Genomic DNA, 21,325 nt, shown 5'->3' on the forward strand with positions numbered 1-21,325 from the left:
TAATTATTACTGGGCGGCCAATATTGCGATGATAAGGAAGTGGCTGGTGGGGACGGGGGCGGCTTGGGAGCAGATGGAAGCGGCCTCATTCAGAGGCACCAGCTTGGGGGCACTGATAACGGCACCATTGCCGTTCCCACCAGCGAGATATTCCACCAGTCCCGTGGTGAGGTGGCGGCCCTGAGGATCTGGGGTCAGTGGAGGAGATCTGTTGGTACAGTGAGGGAGTCGGTTTGGTTCCCAATATGCGACAACCATTGGTTCACCCCGGGTAGCATAGATGGGGGATTTCAGGTATGGCATAGGGCAGAGATTGAGAAGGTGGGGGACCTATTTCTGGAAGGGAGCTTTCCTAGCCTAAGGGCACTGGAGGAGAAGTTTGGGCTGAGCAGGGAATGATTTCAGATATCTGCAGGTGCGGGACTTCCTGCACAGACAGGTACCATCCTTCCCACTCCTGCCACTAAGAGAGATTCAAGATAGGGTGGTGTCTAGGGGATGGGTGGGGGAAGGGAGCATCTCGGACATCTACAAAAAATTAATGGGGGCAGAGGAGACTCATACAGAGGAGCTGAAGCGTAAGTGGGAGGAGGAACTGGGGACTGAGATGGATGACAGCCTTTGGGCGGAGGCGCTGAGCAGGGTCAACGCGACCGCTACATGCGCAAGGCTCAGCTTGATCCAGTTTAAGGTGGTGCACCGGGTGCTCATGACAGCGGCCCGGTGCACCGCCTTAGATGAGTAGATTTTTTGGGGTGGAAGACAAGTGTGTAATGTGTGCAGGTGGACCAGCGAACCGTGTCCACATGTTCTGGGCATGGCCAAAACTTAGGGGATATTGGCAGGGGTTCGCGGATGTCATGTCCAGTGTTGCACGTTTACTTGATTGTAAAACGTTTTATTGGAGTGTATTAACACGCCTCCGTTTAAAGGCCGTGTGCTTAACACTACTACAGCTCTGTGTATGTAATTCAGCTCAGGAGTTGCCAGGTGCCGTATCTAGACACCTCACAAGTATATCAAGGTCAGGTTCAAAGTAATAAATCTGTACACCGATTAGTAAGTTCAAACGATTGATATTTATTATCACAAATATAATAAATACACATGCATACGCTAAAGACTAAGTTACTTCTAAACTAAACGATTAAATACTTATCTAAACAGGAACAGGCAAGGTCAGGGAGCGAGGCCTTCGTTCCGTTCTTGGTCTGCACTCTCAGAAAGTTAGAGGTCGTCAGGGTCTAGCAAGTCTGGTTCACGTAGCGAGCGTCGTGGTGAAACTTACAGTTCGATGGCTGGTGGCTCAACGGCTGGTGATGGAACTGGAGTCAGGATGCGATGTATCAGCAAAGCGATGAAGACAGCAGAGAGCCGGAGCCAAACAACAGACAGGACCATGTGCGGGGTCTACTTTTATAGGTCCCCCCAAAGTCCGTGCCTCTTCGGGGCGGTCTCTACCTGCTGTATATCGATTGGGTCTTCTCCCAATCGATATTTTCCAAACCCCCCAATCTGAGGGTCGCTTCTCGATGGGTGGGGCGGTCTCTATGGTGCTTTGTGATGGATACTTATGGTGCCGTTTCGTCTGGGCGTCCACTCAAAGTATCCATTCAAACCTAAATGTTTCTATTGTGTGGGCCTAGATCTGGATCACCTCATTACTATGCAAATCGTTGTTGCCATTTACACCTTTAGCTGAGATTCTGCACCTGGCCATAAACTGGTTTCTGTACGTGCAGAATGCTAATTAGCCTTCTGCAAACTGCTTGTCCTTGCTAAGACTGTTTTCTCCCTGCAGCCTTAGCAGTTCTCCATTTTGTAGCCCAGTGTCCATCTTAGGTGGCTACACCAGGGTATTGAAGACTAGGGTGGAAATGAGTCCAGGGGTAGCGATCTTTGGGGTGTTGGAGGATCCGGCGGTTCAGGAGGAGAGAGAGGCAGATGTTCTGGTCATTTCCTCCTTGGTAACCCGGTGACGGATATTACTGGCTTGGAGGGAATCCAGGCCTCCGAAGTCGGAGGCCTGGTTAACTGACATAGCGAGCATTCTCGGCCTGGAAAATTCATTCATTGACTTCATCGCGGAGAATTAATCGTCAGCAGGGTAGTATAGAGTAGGGGGTTAAATAGGCGGGCCTTGGAGGGACGGATGTCGGCGGTTGCTTTTTGATTACTGTTCTTTGTAATTTATTGTTTTTTGCACTGTGGTTGTTTGTTATGCCAAAAATATCTCATTAAAAATTGTTTGTTTGAAAAAAAATACTCTTAAGGCTTTTGCCACTTAGTGTATATTTCCCACCTGTCTACGATTACCTTCTCTGAACGAAATTGGACCCTTTTATTAATGAGAATTACCTCCCCTCGGACCCTGCTGTCGAACCCTGAGTGGTAAACTCGGCTCACCCAAACCTTCTGACGAAGCACCTGATCCCGCGCGTGCATGTGGGTCTCCTGGAGAAACACCAAGTTGGCCCCTAGACTCTTTTAGTTAGCAAAAACCTGAGCTCTTTTGACTGGGTCGTCCCCCAGGCCACACACATTCCAGGTGACAACCCTTCTTGGGGGTCTCCCAAAAGGTGAAATAAAGAAAGATTCCTGCTCGCTGTTAGTTCTCCCCACAACCCCCCCGCCTCCACTAATCACCTCCCACTCTTCACCCCCCCCCCCCCCCCCCCCAAAAGTACTGGACCCATCACACTTAACTGCCCAACAAGTTGCAGCTCTCCCCCCTCTCCCATGGTTCTTATCCCCAACCATACAAATCAAAATCTAACCAAGGGAAGACGACCCCCCCCCCCCCCCCCGCCCCCTGACAATACTGAGCCTGCAAAAGTGAATATAGACATGAAAACTGAACAGAGGATAGCCCCCTATCTAACCATCTGTTGCATCATTACCTCAACCTAAATCGTATCAACATGAACACTAAAACCCCAACCACCAAACAGCCCACCCACGCCCCTCAAACTGTGCTGAAATACTCTTTAAGTGAACCAAAGCTTTCCAGTGTCTTTGTGAGCACTGAGAAGATCGCAGCAGCTAATGCGGCCCCGACACTGGGACGTAATTCAACCGCAGAGCGGAGAATCAGCGCCGGCATGGTCGGCGTGGTGCCGGTCGAGGTATGCGCCGACTCTCCGGCCCAGGCCGATGTGCTGATTCTCTGGCCTGGATGGGCCGTGCGGCCGTCACAAAAAATCCGAGTCCCGCCGCCGCCGTTCTAACATCCTCCTGAGCCGGCGGGATCTCGCCATTGAAGGGTATGGGGGGAGGGGGAGGGGGGGGGGGGAGGGTCCGACTCCGGGGGGGCCTCCCTAGTGGCCTGGCCTGTGATCGGGGCGCACCGATTGGCCGGCTGGTCTCTCTGGCTGGGTGCCTCGTTTCCTCCGCGCCGGCTCCTGTAGCCCTGCGCCATTTGGCGTTGGGGCCGGCGCGGGTAAGAAGACCACTGTGCATGCGCTAGCTGGCACCGCCCCAACGGCACATGTGTGGACCCCACGGCACCGGGATCGACATCTGGAGCGTCGCGGGCCGCTCCAGCGCCGTGCTAGCCCCCTGTGGGCCGGAGAATGGGGTCCCGGAATGGGCACTGACGACGGAGTAAAATACTCCCGTTTTTACACCGGCGTCAACATTTAGCCGCCCGATGGGAGAATCCCGCCTGGTGTGTAGCTTATCTTCACCAACGGTGCAGTTCAATGAGGAAGCAGTTCAATGGAAGACCACTCCACATTTCTGAACAAACCGGGTTTGGAAGTTCTGGTCCAAAATGTGGAGCAGGGTTTTTTGTGGCGCTGGGGAGTGGAAACGGTGACTGCCACTGATCGAAAGATTCAGGTGTGAGCCCGATGTGTGAATATTCACAGACTATTCAATTTCAATGGCAATGCAATCAAGTCTTTACACAACATAAACATGCACATTTCTAGCAGGCTAGTCAGGAATTGGACCTAAGATTGTGTAAGCCTTTGCCCAGCTGATCACAGGATGTATTTAATGATTCAAGGAAGAAGCACATAGGGTACAAGAAATGCAATGCTCTTCCCAGTTGTGTGGACTAAGTTGGGTTGCAAATCTCTGAAGTTGTAACGTGCATTATTTTATTTTAAAGTCTGTGGAAAATGTGAACAGTATTTCAAGTAAAACTATTGAAGCTCCTTGTACATTGGAAGATAAAGGATGCAATGGTTTTTTGTTTCATGAGGAAGTAAAGAAGCTAAATAATTTAAAGATTTTAGAATGTGTCAACAGCTACTCAATTGTGAGTGTACTACCCGGTTTGTAAGTTACTTATGCTTTGATCTAAGGAGTGGATCTGACACCTGATGTGCTGCAGTGTGTAACCTAGTGAACTTTTGAAGATTGTATCTTAACATGAGCAAGCTGAAAATTGATATTCATCACTCTTTCATGACTACATATAATTGAATAGAATACAGAGAATATGTAATTTTTATACCATAAGATTTTATTTTCTGAGGAAAAAATAAAATACTGATTTTCAGATCTATTGTTTCTTTAATCTAGTCTGCCTCCTGGGGATGACTTGTGTATAGAACACCTTGACAGGAGTTTTATTCTTTTAGTAACTGCAAACATTTTCTATCACTATAATTGGGGTTGAAATCTCTACCATTGCATTCTCAAAAATAAACACTACAAAACATGGTTTATTCCTTCTCCTCTTGAAATTTGTTGGGGTGTTGTTTGCCAGTGTCACAAAATTAGTATTTAGAATTTCAACTGCATGTTAATCTATGTAGTCCTATATTTAGATTTTAAATGCCATTTAACATTTAATATGTGAAATTCAAATCTGTGAACACAGTGCCTTCTCACCTTGAAGAAGTCATTGGTTTGATTCCTTAGGCCAAACATGTAACCCAATATAATGAATGGCAGTAGGTTTCTATCAGTTCTCAGTTTGATTAGAAGACACATCCCATAATATTGGACCCTTTCTGAATGAAAAAGGTCCATCATTGTTGTAGTTTTCAATAAGTAGATTATGAGACCATCTTTATCAACTGACATAGAAACATAGAACATAGGAGCAGGTGAGGCCATTTGGCCCTTCAAGCCTGCTTCCCCCATTCATTATGATCATTCAACTCAATAGCCTGGTCCAGCATCCCCCCCCCCCCCCCCCCCCCCCCCCCCCAAATATTCTTTGATCCCCTTCACCCCAAGTGCGGTATATCTAATTGTTTTTTTGAAAACATACTAATTATTTGGGCTCAACTATTTTCTGTGATAGTGAATTCCACAGGCTGACCACTCACTGGATGAAGACATTTCTCCTCATCTCTGTCTTAAATGGCCTACACTGTATCCCCAGACTTTGACCCCTGGTTCTGGACACCACCACCATCTGGAATGTCCTTCTTGTACCTACCGTGTTAGAATTTTATATGTTTCTATGAGGTTTCCCTCTCTCTCTCTCTCTCTTTCCTCTCTCTCTCTCTCTCTCTCTTTCTCTCTCTCTCTCTCTCTCTCTCTCTCTCTCTCTCTCTCTCTCTCTCTCTTTCCCTCCCCCCCCCCCGCCCCCACTCATTCTTTTGAACTCCAGCGAATACAATCCTAACCAACTCGATATCTTTAGAATACCCAATTCTTTTTCTCCAATTAAGGGGAAAATTAGTGTGGCCAATCCACCCTGCACATCTTTGGGTTTGTTGAAGTGAGACCCACGCAGACACTGGGAGAATGAACTCAATATCCCATCGTACGTCAGTCCTGCTAGTCCAGGAATCAGTCTGATAAACCTCTGCACTCCTCCTATAGCAAGAACATCCTTCCTCGGATAAGAAGACCAAAACTTCACACACAATTCCAGGTATGGTCCCACCAAGGTCCTTTATAATTTGAGCAAGATATCCCTGCTCCTGTACTCAAATCCTCTTGCTATGAAGGCCAACATACCAGTTGTCATCTTTACTGTCTGCAACATCTGCATGCTTACCTTCAGCGACTGGTGTGCAAGGTCACCCAGGTTGCATTGCACACTCCCCTCTCCTAATTTATGGCCATTCAGATAATAATCTCCTTTTCTGTTTCTGCTACCAGAGTGGGTAACCTCACATTTATCCAAATTATACCGCATCTGCCATTCATTTGCCCACTCACTCAACTTGTCCAAATCATGCTGAAGGATTTCTGCATTCTTCTCACACCTCACCCTCCCACACAGCTTTCTGTCACCTGAAAATGTGGAGATATTACATTTAGTACCCTCATCTAAATCATTAATATATATATATAGTGAAAAGCTGGGGTCCTGGCACAGATTCCTGCAGTATCCCACTAGTCACTGCGTGTCATTTGGAAGAAGACCCGTTTATTTTTACTCTATGATCCTGTCTACCAACCAGTTTTTAAAATCCATCTCAATACACTGGCCCTATTCCCATGCGCTTCAGTTGTACACGCTAATCTCTTATGTGAGACTTTGCAGAAAGCCTTTTGAAAGTCCAAATAAACCACATTCACGGTCTCCCCCTCATCAACTCTATGAGTTACATCCTTGAAGAATTCTAGTAGATTTGATGAGCATGATTTCTCTTTCATAAACCCATGCTGACTCTGCCACTGTTTTCTCCTATGGAATCTTTGCTAATGGATTCTGTAATTTTACCCATGACTGAAGTCAGGCTTACTGATATGCAATTCTCTCTTTTTTTTTTTCTCCACCCCCTTATTTCTTCATTATGAATTTAGAGTACCCAATTCTTTTGTTTTCCCAATTAAGGGGCAATTTAGTGTGCCCAATTCACCTACCCTGCACACCTAGGAGTTGTGGGGGTGAGACCCAAGCAAACATGAGGAGAATGTGCAAACTCCACACGGACAGTGATCCGAGGCCAGGATCGAACCTGGGTCCTCAGCGCCGTGAGTCAGCAGTTGTAACCATTGTGCGACTGTGCCACCATTTTACCCACCCCCCTTTTTGAATAGTGGGGTTAAATTAGCTACCTGCCAATCTGTAGGAACTGTTCCAAAATCTGCAGAATCTCGGAAGATGACTACCAATGCATTCACTGTTTCTCCGGCCACTTCCCTGAGTACTCTGGGATGTAGATTATCAGGCCCTGGGAATTCCCATCGGCCTCCAATCCCATCAGTTTCCCCAACACCATTTCTCTACTAATACTGATCTCCTTCAGTTCCTCTCCCTCACTTAACCCTGTGTTCTCCAACATTTCTGGTATTTTATTTATGTCCTCCTTTGAGAAGACAGAATCAAAGTATATATTTAATTGGTCAACCATTTTTATTCCCCTGTTTCTGACTGTAAGGGACCTAGATCTGTCTTCACCAATCTTTTTCTCTTAACATACTACAGAAACCGTTGCAGTCAAAGATATTGCAGTAAGGGCGGCACGTGGCACAGTGGTTAGCACTGGGACTACGGCGTTGATGATCCGGGTTCGAATCCCGGCCCTGGGTCACTGTCCGTGTGGAGTTTGCACATTCTCCCCATGCCTGCTTGGGTTTTACCCCCACAACCCAAAGATGTGCAGGTTAGGTGATTGGCCATGCTAAATTGCCCCGAATTGGAAAAAATAATAATAATTGGGTACTCTAAATTTATAGAATAAAAAGATATTGCAGTAGAGAGGGAAAGTGTAGACAGTTGTAACAAAGAGAAAATTTTCCAGTGAATCAACAGTGTGCTAAATATAGGGAGAGGTGGTGGGTAACTTTTCCCCATCTTCATCACCTCTTGGTTGTCTGCAACAAGATGTGTATTTTAGAGGGAGTATTTTAAAACCTTTTTGAGTTTTGGGACTTTTAATAATAGACCTGAAGCAGGATTTGTGCTAAGTTTAAACCAAAAGAAAAGATAAAGAAATGACTATTCACACAAAACCCTAAAATGTAAAAGCAATGAAAACATTCATTTTCTCAGACACAGACAAATACATTCAAGTAAAGATGAATTCTAGAGTCAAAGTTTGCACTTGGGTTTTAACAGAATCACAAAAAAGCAAATCATGTTTTTAAATTAGTATTTTAAGATGCAAGTGTTGCAGGCCTGATGTGTTTTCTTTTGTGGATCTTTGAAGATCAAAAGGGGGATTGCAAGCTTCTTGGTTCCACATGGAGTTGTAGCTGAGGTTTCATAGAGATGCATCTTTGCAGGTGAAGATAAATTAGTCAATTTCTCACTATCTGGGAATGATTGTATTGAACAGGGTGCCTGTTGTCTTGTTGGATGATGGTCCCTCTTGTGTCTTGTTAGTCCCCAGACTCTTTTGCCCATGGCTGGCCATTGGAATAATAAGTGGTGTTATCTGAAGTCAGTTTTGATCATGTTACCACATGATCAATGCACAAATGATTCAAAGTTGAAGCCATTGCTACACAATGAAAGATGCATGTTAGCAATTTTCATCGACATGTGATCAACTAGTTTCTCCATGCCTCTGTTAAGTTTTTTGAGTTCCACAGATAATGAGTCTGGGTTGACCATTGAATTTCAGCTTTGGTAAATACCCTGAAATAAAATCTGTAAGTTCCACGAGTGGCATTCTGAATATCTTTTAATGGGATAGCCATACACTCCTACACATTTCCATTTTAATCACTTTCCAGAGACTTAAGTTAATTCTTTGCCTGTGCAGAAATGACAAAGTTTTTGCACAAGCTTATAGTTTATTAAAATAAAACAAGTTAATTGTATCTTAAGTTAGGTATATGACATGTCTTTACTGGGAGTGACATCAAATATTATTTCTCCATGCTATATCCTGAATTTAAAACTTCTTTTCACCTCCATCTTGTGACGATTAGAAGAATTTAGGAATATTGGCATCTAAGTATTAGGGCAAGTTATGAGCCTGGGGGTAACTGGAATGAGCAGGTTCTTCCCGAAGGGGGAGGACATATGTGGACAGTGCCAGGGAGGCCCAGCCCAACCACACCTACATATTCTGGGCATGACCCAGACTTGTCAGGTTCTGGCCAGCTTCTTCCGGGCGATGTCAACGGTTGTGGGGTGAGGGTGGGACCATGCCCGAAATTGGCGGTCTTGGTGGTATCAGAACACCAGAACTCTCAATGGGGTGGAGGGCCGGCGTCCTAGCCTTTGCCTCCCGCTGAAGAATCCTGCTTGGCTGGAGATCAGCACCACCTAAAGCTGCCGACTGGCTGGTTGACGTGTTGGAAATTTTTCCAAATGGCAAAATAAAATACACCATCCGGGGTTCGGAAGAGGGCTGACATGAGACATGGAGGCTATTCACCAACCTGTTGAAAGACCTGTTTGTAGCCAGCAGTCAATAAGCCAGGAGGAGGGGGACCCACAGAGGTACCACAGACACAAACAGAAGGGGAGGAAGGGAACAAGGCGACACAGAACCCAACCACCCCACACGGGGTGGGGGAGGGGGGCACCTCCTCCGGACCGAGAAGTTGTAAATAGAAATAAGCAAATCAGAACAATTTAGCACGAAGTAACACATGTATCACTACGCTACCCAATAGGTTCAGGACTGATGAACCAGCGAACAAGAAAACACACCCGATAGCAAGAAGAGGAGGGGGGCTTGCGGCTTGGGGAACGGGGAGGATTGGGGTTAGGATGACAAATCAAAAGCTGGGCACCTGTAAATTATAAATTGTAACTGATGCATATAGTTTTTGCGTATATTTACTTACATCCCTGTTATGTATAAAAATAATAAACCCTAATAAAAACGTTTTTAAAAAGCTTGGGGTATGGTGTGTTTGGCTGCAGTGCTCATGGTTTTAAAAATGATTTTGTTTTACTTCTCGGAAACAGCAGGTGAAATTGACCAGAGAAATGTAGATTGGGGAGGTTCCTCTATTAGCTTTTGCAGCCAGCAGTGATCATTTGTTTTTCAGCTTGGGGAGATAAGTGGGTGGAGCCCAGGAAAGCAGTGAGTTGGAGAAGTATTGAGAGAGAGATGAGCTGAATTCTGATCTCCCTGACCCTGAGTCCACAATTCCTTCCTAATAGGATAGTTTAAAAAAAGTAATATTTTAAAGTGGAACAGTCTTGTCTGAAGATAAGAGGCTGAAACAACCAAGTTGAAGCAACTATTTGAAGATATTCAGCCAGAGTCTCTAGGGGTTCCACCGGAGCCAAAACTGTTTTATAAAGCAAGTATTATTATTTGCCCTGCTAATTTTAAAATGGATTAAGAACTGTACGTTTCTGTTATTTAATGGCAAATTGTATAGTTGTGTTAATGGGGGTAATTGTATGATATTCTTTTTAAGTTTTGTTTTAGAAATACCAAAGCCCTACTTTTGCATGTAATAACTCCTTGAGTGGATCATTCTTTCCACACAATCTTAATATAAACTAAAATATTGGGGTTTCGGTCCAGTATCCTAGTCACTGTTGGGGTCTGGTCTAGGATTGTAATAACTATTAGTACTAACAATGTTGACCAGAAACTAAATATCTACATCACATTGATAATTCAATTTGCAACGTTTTCCCTTCAAAACTATTAAGATACTGGACCAGACCCCAACATTGTCTAGGAAATTGGACAAAAAACTCCAATATTTAATTTAATTTTGTAAGACAGTGAGGAAAGGATACCTCACTCGAGGAGTAATCGCATGAAGAAATAGGGATATGATATGTTAAAACAAGGTTTATTACTAACACAATCTGTCAACCCGGGATTCTTTCAAAACAGTACCAATACAGGTTAACGGCACTACATACCTATAGAACATAGAACATAGAACAGTACAGCACAGAACAGGCCCTTCAGCCCTCGATGTTGTGCCAAGCAATAATCACCCTACTCAAACCCACGTATCCACCCTATACCCGTAACCGAACAACCCCCCCCTTAACCTTACTTTTTTAGGACACTACGGGCAATTTAGCATGGCCAATCCACCTAACCTGCACATCTTTGGACTGTGGGAGGAAACCGGAGCACCCGGAGGAAACCCACGCACACACGGGGAGGATGTGCAGACTCCGCACAGACAGTGACCCAGCCAGGAACCAAACTTGGGACCCTGGAGCTGTGAAGCATTTATGCTAACCACCATGCTACCGTGCTGCCCCGTACCTATCTGAAATTCCTATGTTCATCCCAAGTCTCCATATTATGTCAAATTAATCATTTAGATACTTGGAAGTAATTGGAAGGAAACGGTCTGGTTGAGGATTTGATATTACACTAGATATTGAACTAGAAACATTCTAGTGCTTTCATCTGTCACCTGAACCCTATTTTAGCATATGCAGGATGACATCCAAGCTAAAGAATTTGTTCTTGTATGTAATTTCCAATGTCCATTTTAGCCCCCGCCCTCCTGATTGCTGATCATCTTCCCCTTCTCAATCATGCTTCTATTGCCTCCTTCATGCCACTCTCGTGCTGTGGTTGATTAGCATCCTGGCCAGCAACCAGGAGTAATTTGGCTGTCTGCCAAGCAGGAAATGGAACAAAAATATGTTAATGAATCCACCCGCCCTCATGAATACCAGGGACTGATGGTCTTTCAACTGAAATAACATGAACCTAGCCTTGGAATAAGGACCTGGGCTGTTCTAATCATATGCATGACTGCCCGTTTATGAACTTGGCATGCATGCCCCCATAAATTAGAAGGGATAGATTTTGCTTTGTCATCTTATTGCATAGTACTTGGTAGTGGAGAAACCTTCCGGTATTTTGATCACTAATGAGTTCCTACCTCTGCATTAGTGCAACACCATATCTGTGTTTAAATTAGTTAGATTAATGAGCAAAGTTCACAGCTTTTACACACTGTATACTGGAACAACAATTGTCTGGAAGTAATTAGGTGATCCATATACAGAACCAGGTGTCTGCTAGGCAGTGCTAGTAATCCTTGTAAATATATTATTAATGGAAGGCATTGATTGCTAGGTCATCAGTTGGTGTACGAATTGTTCAGCACAAGTAACCAGACGCAGTGGATTTGACAGATAAAGCACAGGTTTTGATTACAAAAAGGGTATTCAACTTAAATGCTTGTTTGTATGTCATTGGGAAAAGATCTGTCAGATAGCAGATGCAGCTGTATTACAATCATGGATTATCCTGGAATAAGCTATATCCCGTGTAGTGCCCAAAATACAGTCTGGGCAGAAATTTAGTTCTCTACTGCATTTATAAAAAAAAGAATCCGCATTCTTCTATTTACATAGCCATTCTTATTAATTAACTCCTACTGTAGAAGCTCTTTGGAACAATGCCCTTTTGGGGGGTTAGGATAATGATTTGCTTTCTCGGTGAGAAATCAGATGTTGAGACATTTTAGTAAGGAAATGTGAAGACCATGCTGGCTCCAAGCCACACCAACTGCTAGTGGGTGGTATTCCAGACTTGTCTTCAAAAGAAAATACAAGCTGCATTGATAGAAAGGCACAAGAAAGATGATCTCAAATTATAGTATTACTACAATCACCATAGAGTCTGATGACGTTTAAAAAGAGCTTTGAACTTGTAGTTAGTAGCTAAAAAGAATGATGCAACACGGTTTCACGTTTTAAGATTTGTATTGTAATAAATGACTAAAAACACTAATTGAACACTTTTTAATCCAACTTTTATATATTTTTAAATTTAGAATACTCAATTCGTTGTTTTAGGGCAATTTAGCGTGGCCAATCCACCTACCCTGCACATCATTGGGTTATAGAACATAGAACATTACAGCGGGTTGTGCGGGTGATACCCACGCAAACACTGGGAGAATGTGCAAACTCCACACGGACAGTGATCCAGAGCCGGGATCGAACCTGGGACCTCGGCGCCGTGAGGCAGCAGCGCTCACCACGGCGCCACCGCTCACCACGGCGCCACCGTGCTGCCCATGACAACTTATATTTTAAACTACAGAAAGGAATGCTCCTCTTTTATACTTATCAACATTGCGCACTCCACAGAATTACAGTCCTTATAGCAAACAGTCCAGGCTTCCAATACCGTCATGTTGTCCCGTTTCACAAAGCAGTAAATTAAAGTGACCGTCTCCAGGCACTTGGTGCTTTCCTCAGTTGTCGGGAGAGTTTCCGAAATCCACTACCAGCAGTAAAGACTTCTCTGACCCTCCCCCCACTGCTTTGATTCCTTCGATGGCTGCGGAATCTAGAGGCAGTCTCCCTCCCTCCCACATCTGGCTTTGGTGCATGCCAGCACGTAAAGAACCTGCAGCCTCTTCTCTCTACTGACCACACCAACTGCTGTTCTTTTACCTTCCTTCTCTCTCTTCAAGTCTATGAACTGAAAGTGCAGCTGCCCTTGTTTTTTGCTCTTGGCTATGAGAACGTTGCACTTTGCTCAACAGGCCCCTTGATTTCTTTGCCTAGCTTTGGAATAGGGGCTGGTTTAGCAGGGGCTGGCTTTTAAAGCAGACCAAGGCAGGCCAGCAGCACGGTTCAATTCCCGTACCAGCCTCCCTTAACAGGTGCCGGAATGTGGTGACTAGGGGCTTTTCACAGTAACTTCATTTGAAGCCTACTTGTGACAATAAGCGATTTTAATTTCATTTCGAATAGTTATATCAACCCCTTTGTTTTCACCTAAATTGAAAGACACAGGCTGGCACTTTCTGGTCATTCACAACCTGCCGACAGCACACCCCCGCCATGGTTTTCCCAGCAGTGAGGGGTGCATTCAATGGGAATCCCCGTTGACAATGGTGGGACCAGTAGATCCCACTGCTAGCCAATGACGGGTCACCTTTGCTGTGGGTTATCTGGAAAAACCGCATAGTTGTAACGTGGTGGACTGAATAACTCCGAGATAGATATGACATTTTTAAAATTTGCACAAAGATATTGTTGGGTTGTATTTGGTGTTGAGGATGTTTGATTTGATGTGTATTTTTGGAAATATGAGTACTGTTATACGGAGTTTGATGAGCTCTGGAAAATTGGGTAAAAGTAAATCTTGGATTATAATTCTACTGTGTACAAGGGCACATTGTGGGTTCAAAAAGAGAAATCGTAGACATTTTTAACAACTTAAAATATCTTCTGCAAAACGATAGGGACAAGTTAGTGTAAGCTGCCTGTTAGCTATCCCGTGCTATTTTGTAGTGCACTGTAACTGCCTATGCTAATGTAATTTACTTTTATTTTATTTATTTTATCTTAAAATCAGAGAATAGAATGAAACAACAGAAGTATTAGCAAATAAAAACGAGGGCTGAAGAAGTCTTTCCTATGTCCAATCATATCTTGACATCATGCTATGTAGAATCTTTGGTGAATGAATTGATACCTGAACATATGTTCCCATTGATCATTGCAAGCTCTGTGCTGTGGGCTGTAAATAGGCTTGTCTGTGAGCTTACTGGCCCATGAAATTCCAGTAACCTTTTGTCTGTGGGTGACACGGTGGCACAGTGGTTAGCACTGCTGCCTCATGGTGCTGAGAACCCAGGTTCGATCCCGGCCCTGGGTCAGTGTCCGTGTGGCGTTTGCACATCCTCCCCGTGTCTGTGGGCCTCACCCCAATCTAAAGATGTGCAGGGTAGGTGGATTGGTCACGTAAAAATGCCCTTTAATTGGGAAAAAAAATTGGGTACTTTAAATTTAAAAAAACTTTAAAAAAATGTTTGTTTCAATTTTGTATATGGCATCATTGTATGCACCTCGGTGATTAAGTCCCTATTAATAAATGTGCATTTTGTTATTGGCTTTGCTGGCAATGAAGATTGTGAGAGAAGCAAAACTGGCTGCCAATTCGCCAGCACCTATCATACACAGTTGCACAAAGTCAAAATCTACCCCATTTAGCACTTTGGGAACTTGGTGAACTAATCACATTCAAGATTAGAAAATCAATTTCACAATATACAATTGCACAAGTTGGAGGATGTGAGAAAGAAAAATTTTCCATGTGAAAATGTCCATAGCTCTGTATAAGTCATTGTACAATACATAAGCTGAATACAGTTTTAAATTCGTTTGATACGGTGTTGTGCACTGCTGTATTGGAAGCCATGAGGCTTTGAGATGTTGACTTTGTATATCTTTCTTCTCCCAGTGTGATGCTTAATGAGGTTCACATTAATATTAATGCAGCTGCTTCCTGTCAAGTTGTTTTATTCTGGATGTTGACAAATTCCTATAGGTTTCCCAAATAGAACTATAGGCCGGGATTTACCAACCCCACCCCGCCACATGTTTTTTGGCGGCAGAGGCAGCCTGCCAGGGGGATCTATCAATCCCACCGGTGTCAACGGGATTTCCCATTGACTGCAAGCCTCGTCGCTGGGAAACCCATGCGCCGGCGTAGGACTGGAATTTCCCGCCAGCGTGAACAGCGGTAAATTCCGCCCTAAACATTTCCTTATTAGCCAATCAGTACGAAACATCACAAAATGTAAACCAAGCAAAACCTTTATAAAAAAAAAAAATGGGATGTAGGCATTGTTGGCCAGGCCAGCTTTGTTACCCTTTCCTAATTGCTTTTGAGAAGGTGGTGGTGAGCCACCTTTTTGAACTGCTACTGTCCACTGTGTGTAGGTATGCTCACAGTTTGCTGTTGGGCAGGGCTTTCTAGGATTTTGATCCAGCAATATTGATGGAACTGCAATATAGTTCGAAGTCAGGTTGGTGTTTGAGATAAAATTAAGACCGCAATGAATGGGAAACAGTTGAGGACCATTTTTAGAAGTTGACATAAACGTCCTAAGCATTATTTAGGGTGGCATAGGGTTAACACTGCTGCCTCACAGCACCAGGGACCCGGTTTCAATCCCGGCCTCATGGGGACTGTCTGTGTGCACACTCTCCCCGTGTCTGCGTGGGTTTCCTCCCACAGTTTCTAAGATGTGTATGTTGGGTGGATTAGCCATGATAAATTGCCCTTAGTTTACAGGGATCTGCAGGTTAGGTTATGGTGTTATGGGGATAGGGAGGGGTGGACGGGGGAGTGGACCTAGATAGTGCTCTTTCGTAGGATCAGTGCAGACTCGATGTGCCATCAATGGCCTCATTCTGCACTGTAGAGATTCTATGATTGTATTATTTTTTTCTAATAAAAGGGCAATTTAGCATGGCCAATCCACCTACTCAATCCATCTACTCTTCACATCTTTTAAAAAAATAAATTTAGAGTACCAAATTCATTTTTTCCAATTAAGGGGCAAATTAGCATGGCCAATCCATCTAGCCTGCACATCTTGGGTTGTGGGGGTGAAACCCACGCAGGGAGAATGTGCAAAGTCCACACAGTCAGTGACCCAGAGCCGGGATCGAACTGGGACCATGGCGCTGTGAGGCAGCAGTGCTAACCACCGCGCCACCGTGCTGCCCTTACTCTGCATATCTTTGGGTGTGACATGGGGAGAATGTGCAAACTGCACACGGACAGTGGGCCGGGATCGAACTGCACCACTCTAATGCCTTTATGATTCTGTGATTAATTCCTACAAATTTATCATTTGAGATCAAGCATACTGTAGCAAGATGAATTACTGTTTCAGTTAAAATATTTACAATTTGTATCATGTTCAGTTAAACAATGATCACTATTTCAGTACAAGAAAAATAATGTGATAATTTTAAAAGGTCCTATAATTTTGCATATACTATTTAACCGTACATATACTTTCCTTCGTTTTTTTTAAGAATGTGCGATTATTAAAATTATTTTAATTTCCTTGTTTCAACAGAGTCAACAGTCATCAGGGGAAGACATGGAGATATCAGATGATGAAACAACTATGAGTCCAATAACCAGTGCAGAATGTTCGGAAACTATTGTGGTCAGCTCCTCTGCTTCTGCTATACCCATACCACCACCAGGATTCCATCCACTACCCCCACCACCTCAAACTGGATTTCCATTGCCGCCACCGCTTCCTCCCCCTCCCCCACCACCACCAACCCATCCCACTGTTGCTGTTCCACCTCCTCCACTTCCTTCTCGACCAGACTTGTGCCCTCCTGGCGTGCCACCTCCACCCCCTCCACCACCCCCTCCACCGCCACCACCACCACCACCGCCGCCTCCTCCTCCTCCACTCCTTCCCCACCTTCATCCATTCCCTCCCAATATGTATCCAATGATGTCCATGGACCTAATGAACTGCATAGGCAACCAATGGGGGAGCATGCAAATGTCTTTTCAGATGCAGACTCAGATGTTGAGCCGTATGATGCAGGGTCAAGGGCCATCTCTTTACCCACCTTTCATAGCTGGTGGCATGAACTTGCAGTTTGGAAATATGCAACCATACCGCCCATATCTAATAAATTCAAGTCTTGCTCACGGTCAGCAATGGACACCGTTGCCAAAGTTTGATCCCACTGTCCCACCGCCTGGTTATGAAGTCAAGAAAGAGGATCCTCACAAAGCCACCATTGATGGAGTCCTACTGGCGGTTATGAAGGAACTAAAAAGCATAATGAAGCGCGACTTGAATCGCAAAATGGTTGAGATGGTGGCATTTAGGACTTTTGATGAATGGTGGGAGAGGAAAGAACGTAAAGCAAAGGTAAACTATTCTTTTTGCAGTTACATTTTGACATTGAAATCTTTCCTGTATTTCAGAGGTAATGCTGACATTCTTTTCTTGTAATTTTCATAATGTGAATTTTGTCATTGTCGCTGTTACTTGCTATTCACCATACTTTTAATACTGTTACTGCACAAAGAGTTTGCTCATGAATAATACCTCTGGAGTATACACAGAAATATCTTTCACCCTTTTACAAGGCATGTTTAATGTTGGAACTGGAGATACAGAATTACCTTCTTAGACGCTGCTACCTCAGTATGATACATAACAGGCTGGTAGCAAATCTCACAGTTTACCAGACACTGACAGGTACAGAGTGAAGCCCAATACACACACGGTACCCGAGACTGACAGGTACAGAATAGAACCATAGAATCCCTACAGTGCAGAAGGAGGCCATTCATCCCATCACACCTGGACACGAAGGGCAATTTTATCTTGGCCAATCCACCTAACTTGCTCATCTTTGGATCGTGGGAAGAAACCAAAACAGCCAGAGGAGACCCATGCAGACACGGGGAGAAAGTGCACACTCCACACAGTCAGCCGCCCAAAGCCGGAATTGAACCCGGGTCCCTGGTGCTGTGAGGCAGCAGTGCTAAGCACAGTGCCACCGTGCTGCCCCAGAAGGTGCATCCTTCTTAAAATAGATTATCCTATTGAAAGCTTATCTAGGCAAGAACTTGCACTTGAATGTTTAGATTGCTAGATGATTAGTTAAGATATTGGAGCCCAGACTCTTTGGTTGATGTTATCTTAATTCTGACATTAATTTATTTAGTATTACAATAGTATTACAATAGAAACCCAGGCCTGGATATCCTATTGGGTGATTGTGATCATTTGGTTTGAATTTGTGCTTCGTATGCTCAGGACTTCAAAAATAGCTGGCTGCAGCCTTTCTGAAGTAAGAATTAAATTGTTTCATAATTAAATGTTATCCTTTTTATGTTGCTGATCGGCACAAAGTTAGCACTGTTTAATAGAGCAAAAAGATCAACATGACCATACTAGATCATACTAATTGCTCAACATGAATAGATGTATATTAAATCAAAGGATTGTCTCATTTTAGGACTGTTGCATGGTTTTTAAGTATTCACTTGGTTGTTTCTTGGGATTATGCTAGTTGGCAAAGGCCTAATTCTTCACAGGTTTTCAACAATATTTTATTACTCGAGTGTGATGGTTTCCAGGTGCTCTGTTTGACAGCCAATGTACAAAGTTATGAAAACCATGCTAATAGTTTGGCTACTGTGTGAGGCACACTTATCAACGAAATAAACTTGGACGAGAACACATTAACTGAAACAAACCGGAAATTATCAGATGAGGCTATTGCTAATCCCTTGCTGCCTCAAGATTTTTTTTATTTCTATTTTTCTTTTTACTATGGCCATAAGATGTAGGAGCAGAAATAGGCCATTCGGCCCGTTGAGTCTGCTCCGTCATTCAATGAGTTTGTGACTGCTCCGATATTGAATCCTCAATTCCACTTTCCTGCCTGATCCCATAACCCTTGATTCCCTTACTGATTACAATCTGTCTATCTCAGCCTTGACCATACTGAACAACCCAGCCTCTACAGCTCTCTGTGGTGAAGAATTCCACAGATTCACTAATAATAATAATAATAATAATCTTTATTGTCACAAGTAGGCTTACATTATCACTGCAATGAAGTTACTGTGCCAAGCCCCTAGTCAACACGTTCCGGTGCCTGTGCCGGTATCTTTGGGCTGGGCTGCCTCCAATGCCAGTATATTTGGATTTTTGATTCTTGTATCATGGTTGTTGATATCTCTCGCAGCTAAAAGACTTCCTCCTGCAAAGCTCATTAAAGGCAGAGGAGGGGCAGAGATTTGGATGGGAAGACCGGAAGTACTGGTTTCCCTGCATGCTGCAGTATTCTAACTCCGCAGTGTGCACCAGACATGTTCCCCACCCAGATGTCATCTTGATTGACAAACCAGAGGACCTGGATTTAAAGCAATTGCAAAAATAGGAGGATGAGAATTATTTTTACCTAGCGAGTTGGCATGAAAGTGTTGTGGGAGTAGATTCAGTAACTTTCAGAAGGAAAATGAATAAAAACTTTAAAAAAGGAAAGATTTTCAGGACAATGGGAAGGATTTGGATACTTCTTTCAAAGAACTGGCACAGGCATGAGGGGGTCGTGTCACAGCCTTTCTGTGCTGCAAAATTCCTAAATTCCAGGAATAATAAGTGGATTTAGATAAGAAGACGATGCATAGTTGATGCAGACAAATCAAATCTGGTGATGAATTACTAAGCCAGCTATGTTTTTTTATTTCATTAAAAATTTTTTTAGATCACCCAATTATTTTTTCCAATTAAGGGTCAATTTAGTGTGGCCAATCCACCTACTCTGCATATTTTTGGGTTGTGGGGGCGAAACCCACGCAGACACGGGGAGAATGTGCAAACTCCACACGGACAGTGACCCAGAGCCGGGATCGAACCTGGGACCTCGGCGCGTGAGGCAGTTGTGCTAACCACTAGGCCACCGTGCTGCCCTCAAGCCAGCTATGTTCTGAGTTTGTGGCCCTCTGTGTTAACGGAGAAAAAATGGGGTCTGTGCGAGGGGGATGTACTAAATACTGGGTAGAACGCTCAATATATTTAATACGGTCGACCACTTGTTTTAGAAACTCGGAGATCAGTCAGTTCTCTTATGGTGTGAATACACAGTAGGTTTGGGCGCGTGGGGTGGGAAAGCTATTTAGATCAATAGATTTGTAATTACCTTTTTTTTTGGAGTAATTTACTAATTGGGGAAGGAAGCCAGTTATTTTAATGGGTTAAATTGTTTTTTTTAAGATCTGTGGTTGGTGCAGGATAAGTAATTCAGCTGAGCTGCTTGTAACTGGTAGTAAATTCAATGTTGCCAAATTTCTGCAGGGGCAGTTATAATGCAGAGGAAATGTTCTTGATGCACAGTAGAATATAGTCAGAGTTGTTTTGTCCAAATTATTTGGATGATATTTGTTCTGATTACAAATTATGGCATTATTTCTTAGGGATGTCTGATTAATGGATCGATACTCCAGAGCATTTAAACTGGGGGTTTCTAACCAGGTTTAAATCAATTTATTGGGCTCGGCCTCTGAATTCGTTAATGTGCAGCTCAGTAGTGCTGGTGAGTGAAGAACATGTGGTTGACTGCACAGTAAGCAGCTGGTGTTACATTTAATATTACGCTCTGCTGAGTCGCAATTCAAACAGTTGAGCAACCCCGATATTATCTAATGGGCTTGGGAGAAAAGTGACTGACCAGATTATATCTGTCTAACATTGTATGCCTTAGATGCTTTAATTCCTGATGTGTTGTGTCAAATGTGAGGCTGGGGTTTCAGATATAGCATTGCCAGACTGGTTGAACAACTTTTCTTATGAAATAGTAAATACCATTTCCTAACTAGATCCTTTTCAAGCAATTCTTTAATATTTGCACCTGTTTTCCAGCCATTTTTCTAATGCTGATTTGCGTAGGAAGGGAGGAATGCCGTTTCAATCTGGTTAAACTCCCAACACTTTTAGTAACTGATCAGTGGTGGCTGTATGAAGAATTCTGGTGCTTGTGCATCTTAAATGTCTGTGCCAAAATAAACAGCCATCGTCCTTTGTGGTTCATGTGTTAAGGAGGTGTAAATGTCAATATTTGCTGAAAACGTTACACATCAATCACTCCTAACCATATTAAGATTGGGTGATAAATTAATCAGATTTTACTGTATCTGGAAAGATATTATTTGAATGCAATTAACAAAAGTTCTGGTGACTGGGTGTTGAATCTTTG

At 43.7% G+C, this 21,325-nt stretch overlaps 1 protein-coding gene across 3 annotated transcripts in view; it reads left to right on the forward strand.

The window, feature by feature from the left end:
• Positions 1–21,325, forward strand: part of setd1ba (SET domain containing 1B, histone lysine methyltransferase a) — a 202,779-nt gene that overhangs the window by 86,316 nt on the left and 95,138 nt on the right. For all 3 annotated transcript variants that reach the window (XM_038789604.1, XM_038789594.1, XM_038789584.1), the window contains exon 8: positions 16,657–17,481. In XM_038789604.1, coding sequence (XP_038645532.1) covers positions 16,657–17,481 — 825 coding nt within the window. The remainder of the gene's footprint in view (positions 1–16,656; positions 17,482–21,325) is intronic.

Source organism: Scyliorhinus canicula, chromosome 1 (genome assembly GCF_902713615.1).
Source record: "Scyliorhinus canicula chromosome 1, sScyCan1.1, whole genome shotgun sequence".
In the NCBI taxonomy this organism is placed as follows: domain Eukaryota; kingdom Metazoa; phylum Chordata; class Chondrichthyes; order Carcharhiniformes; family Scyliorhinidae; genus Scyliorhinus; species Scyliorhinus canicula.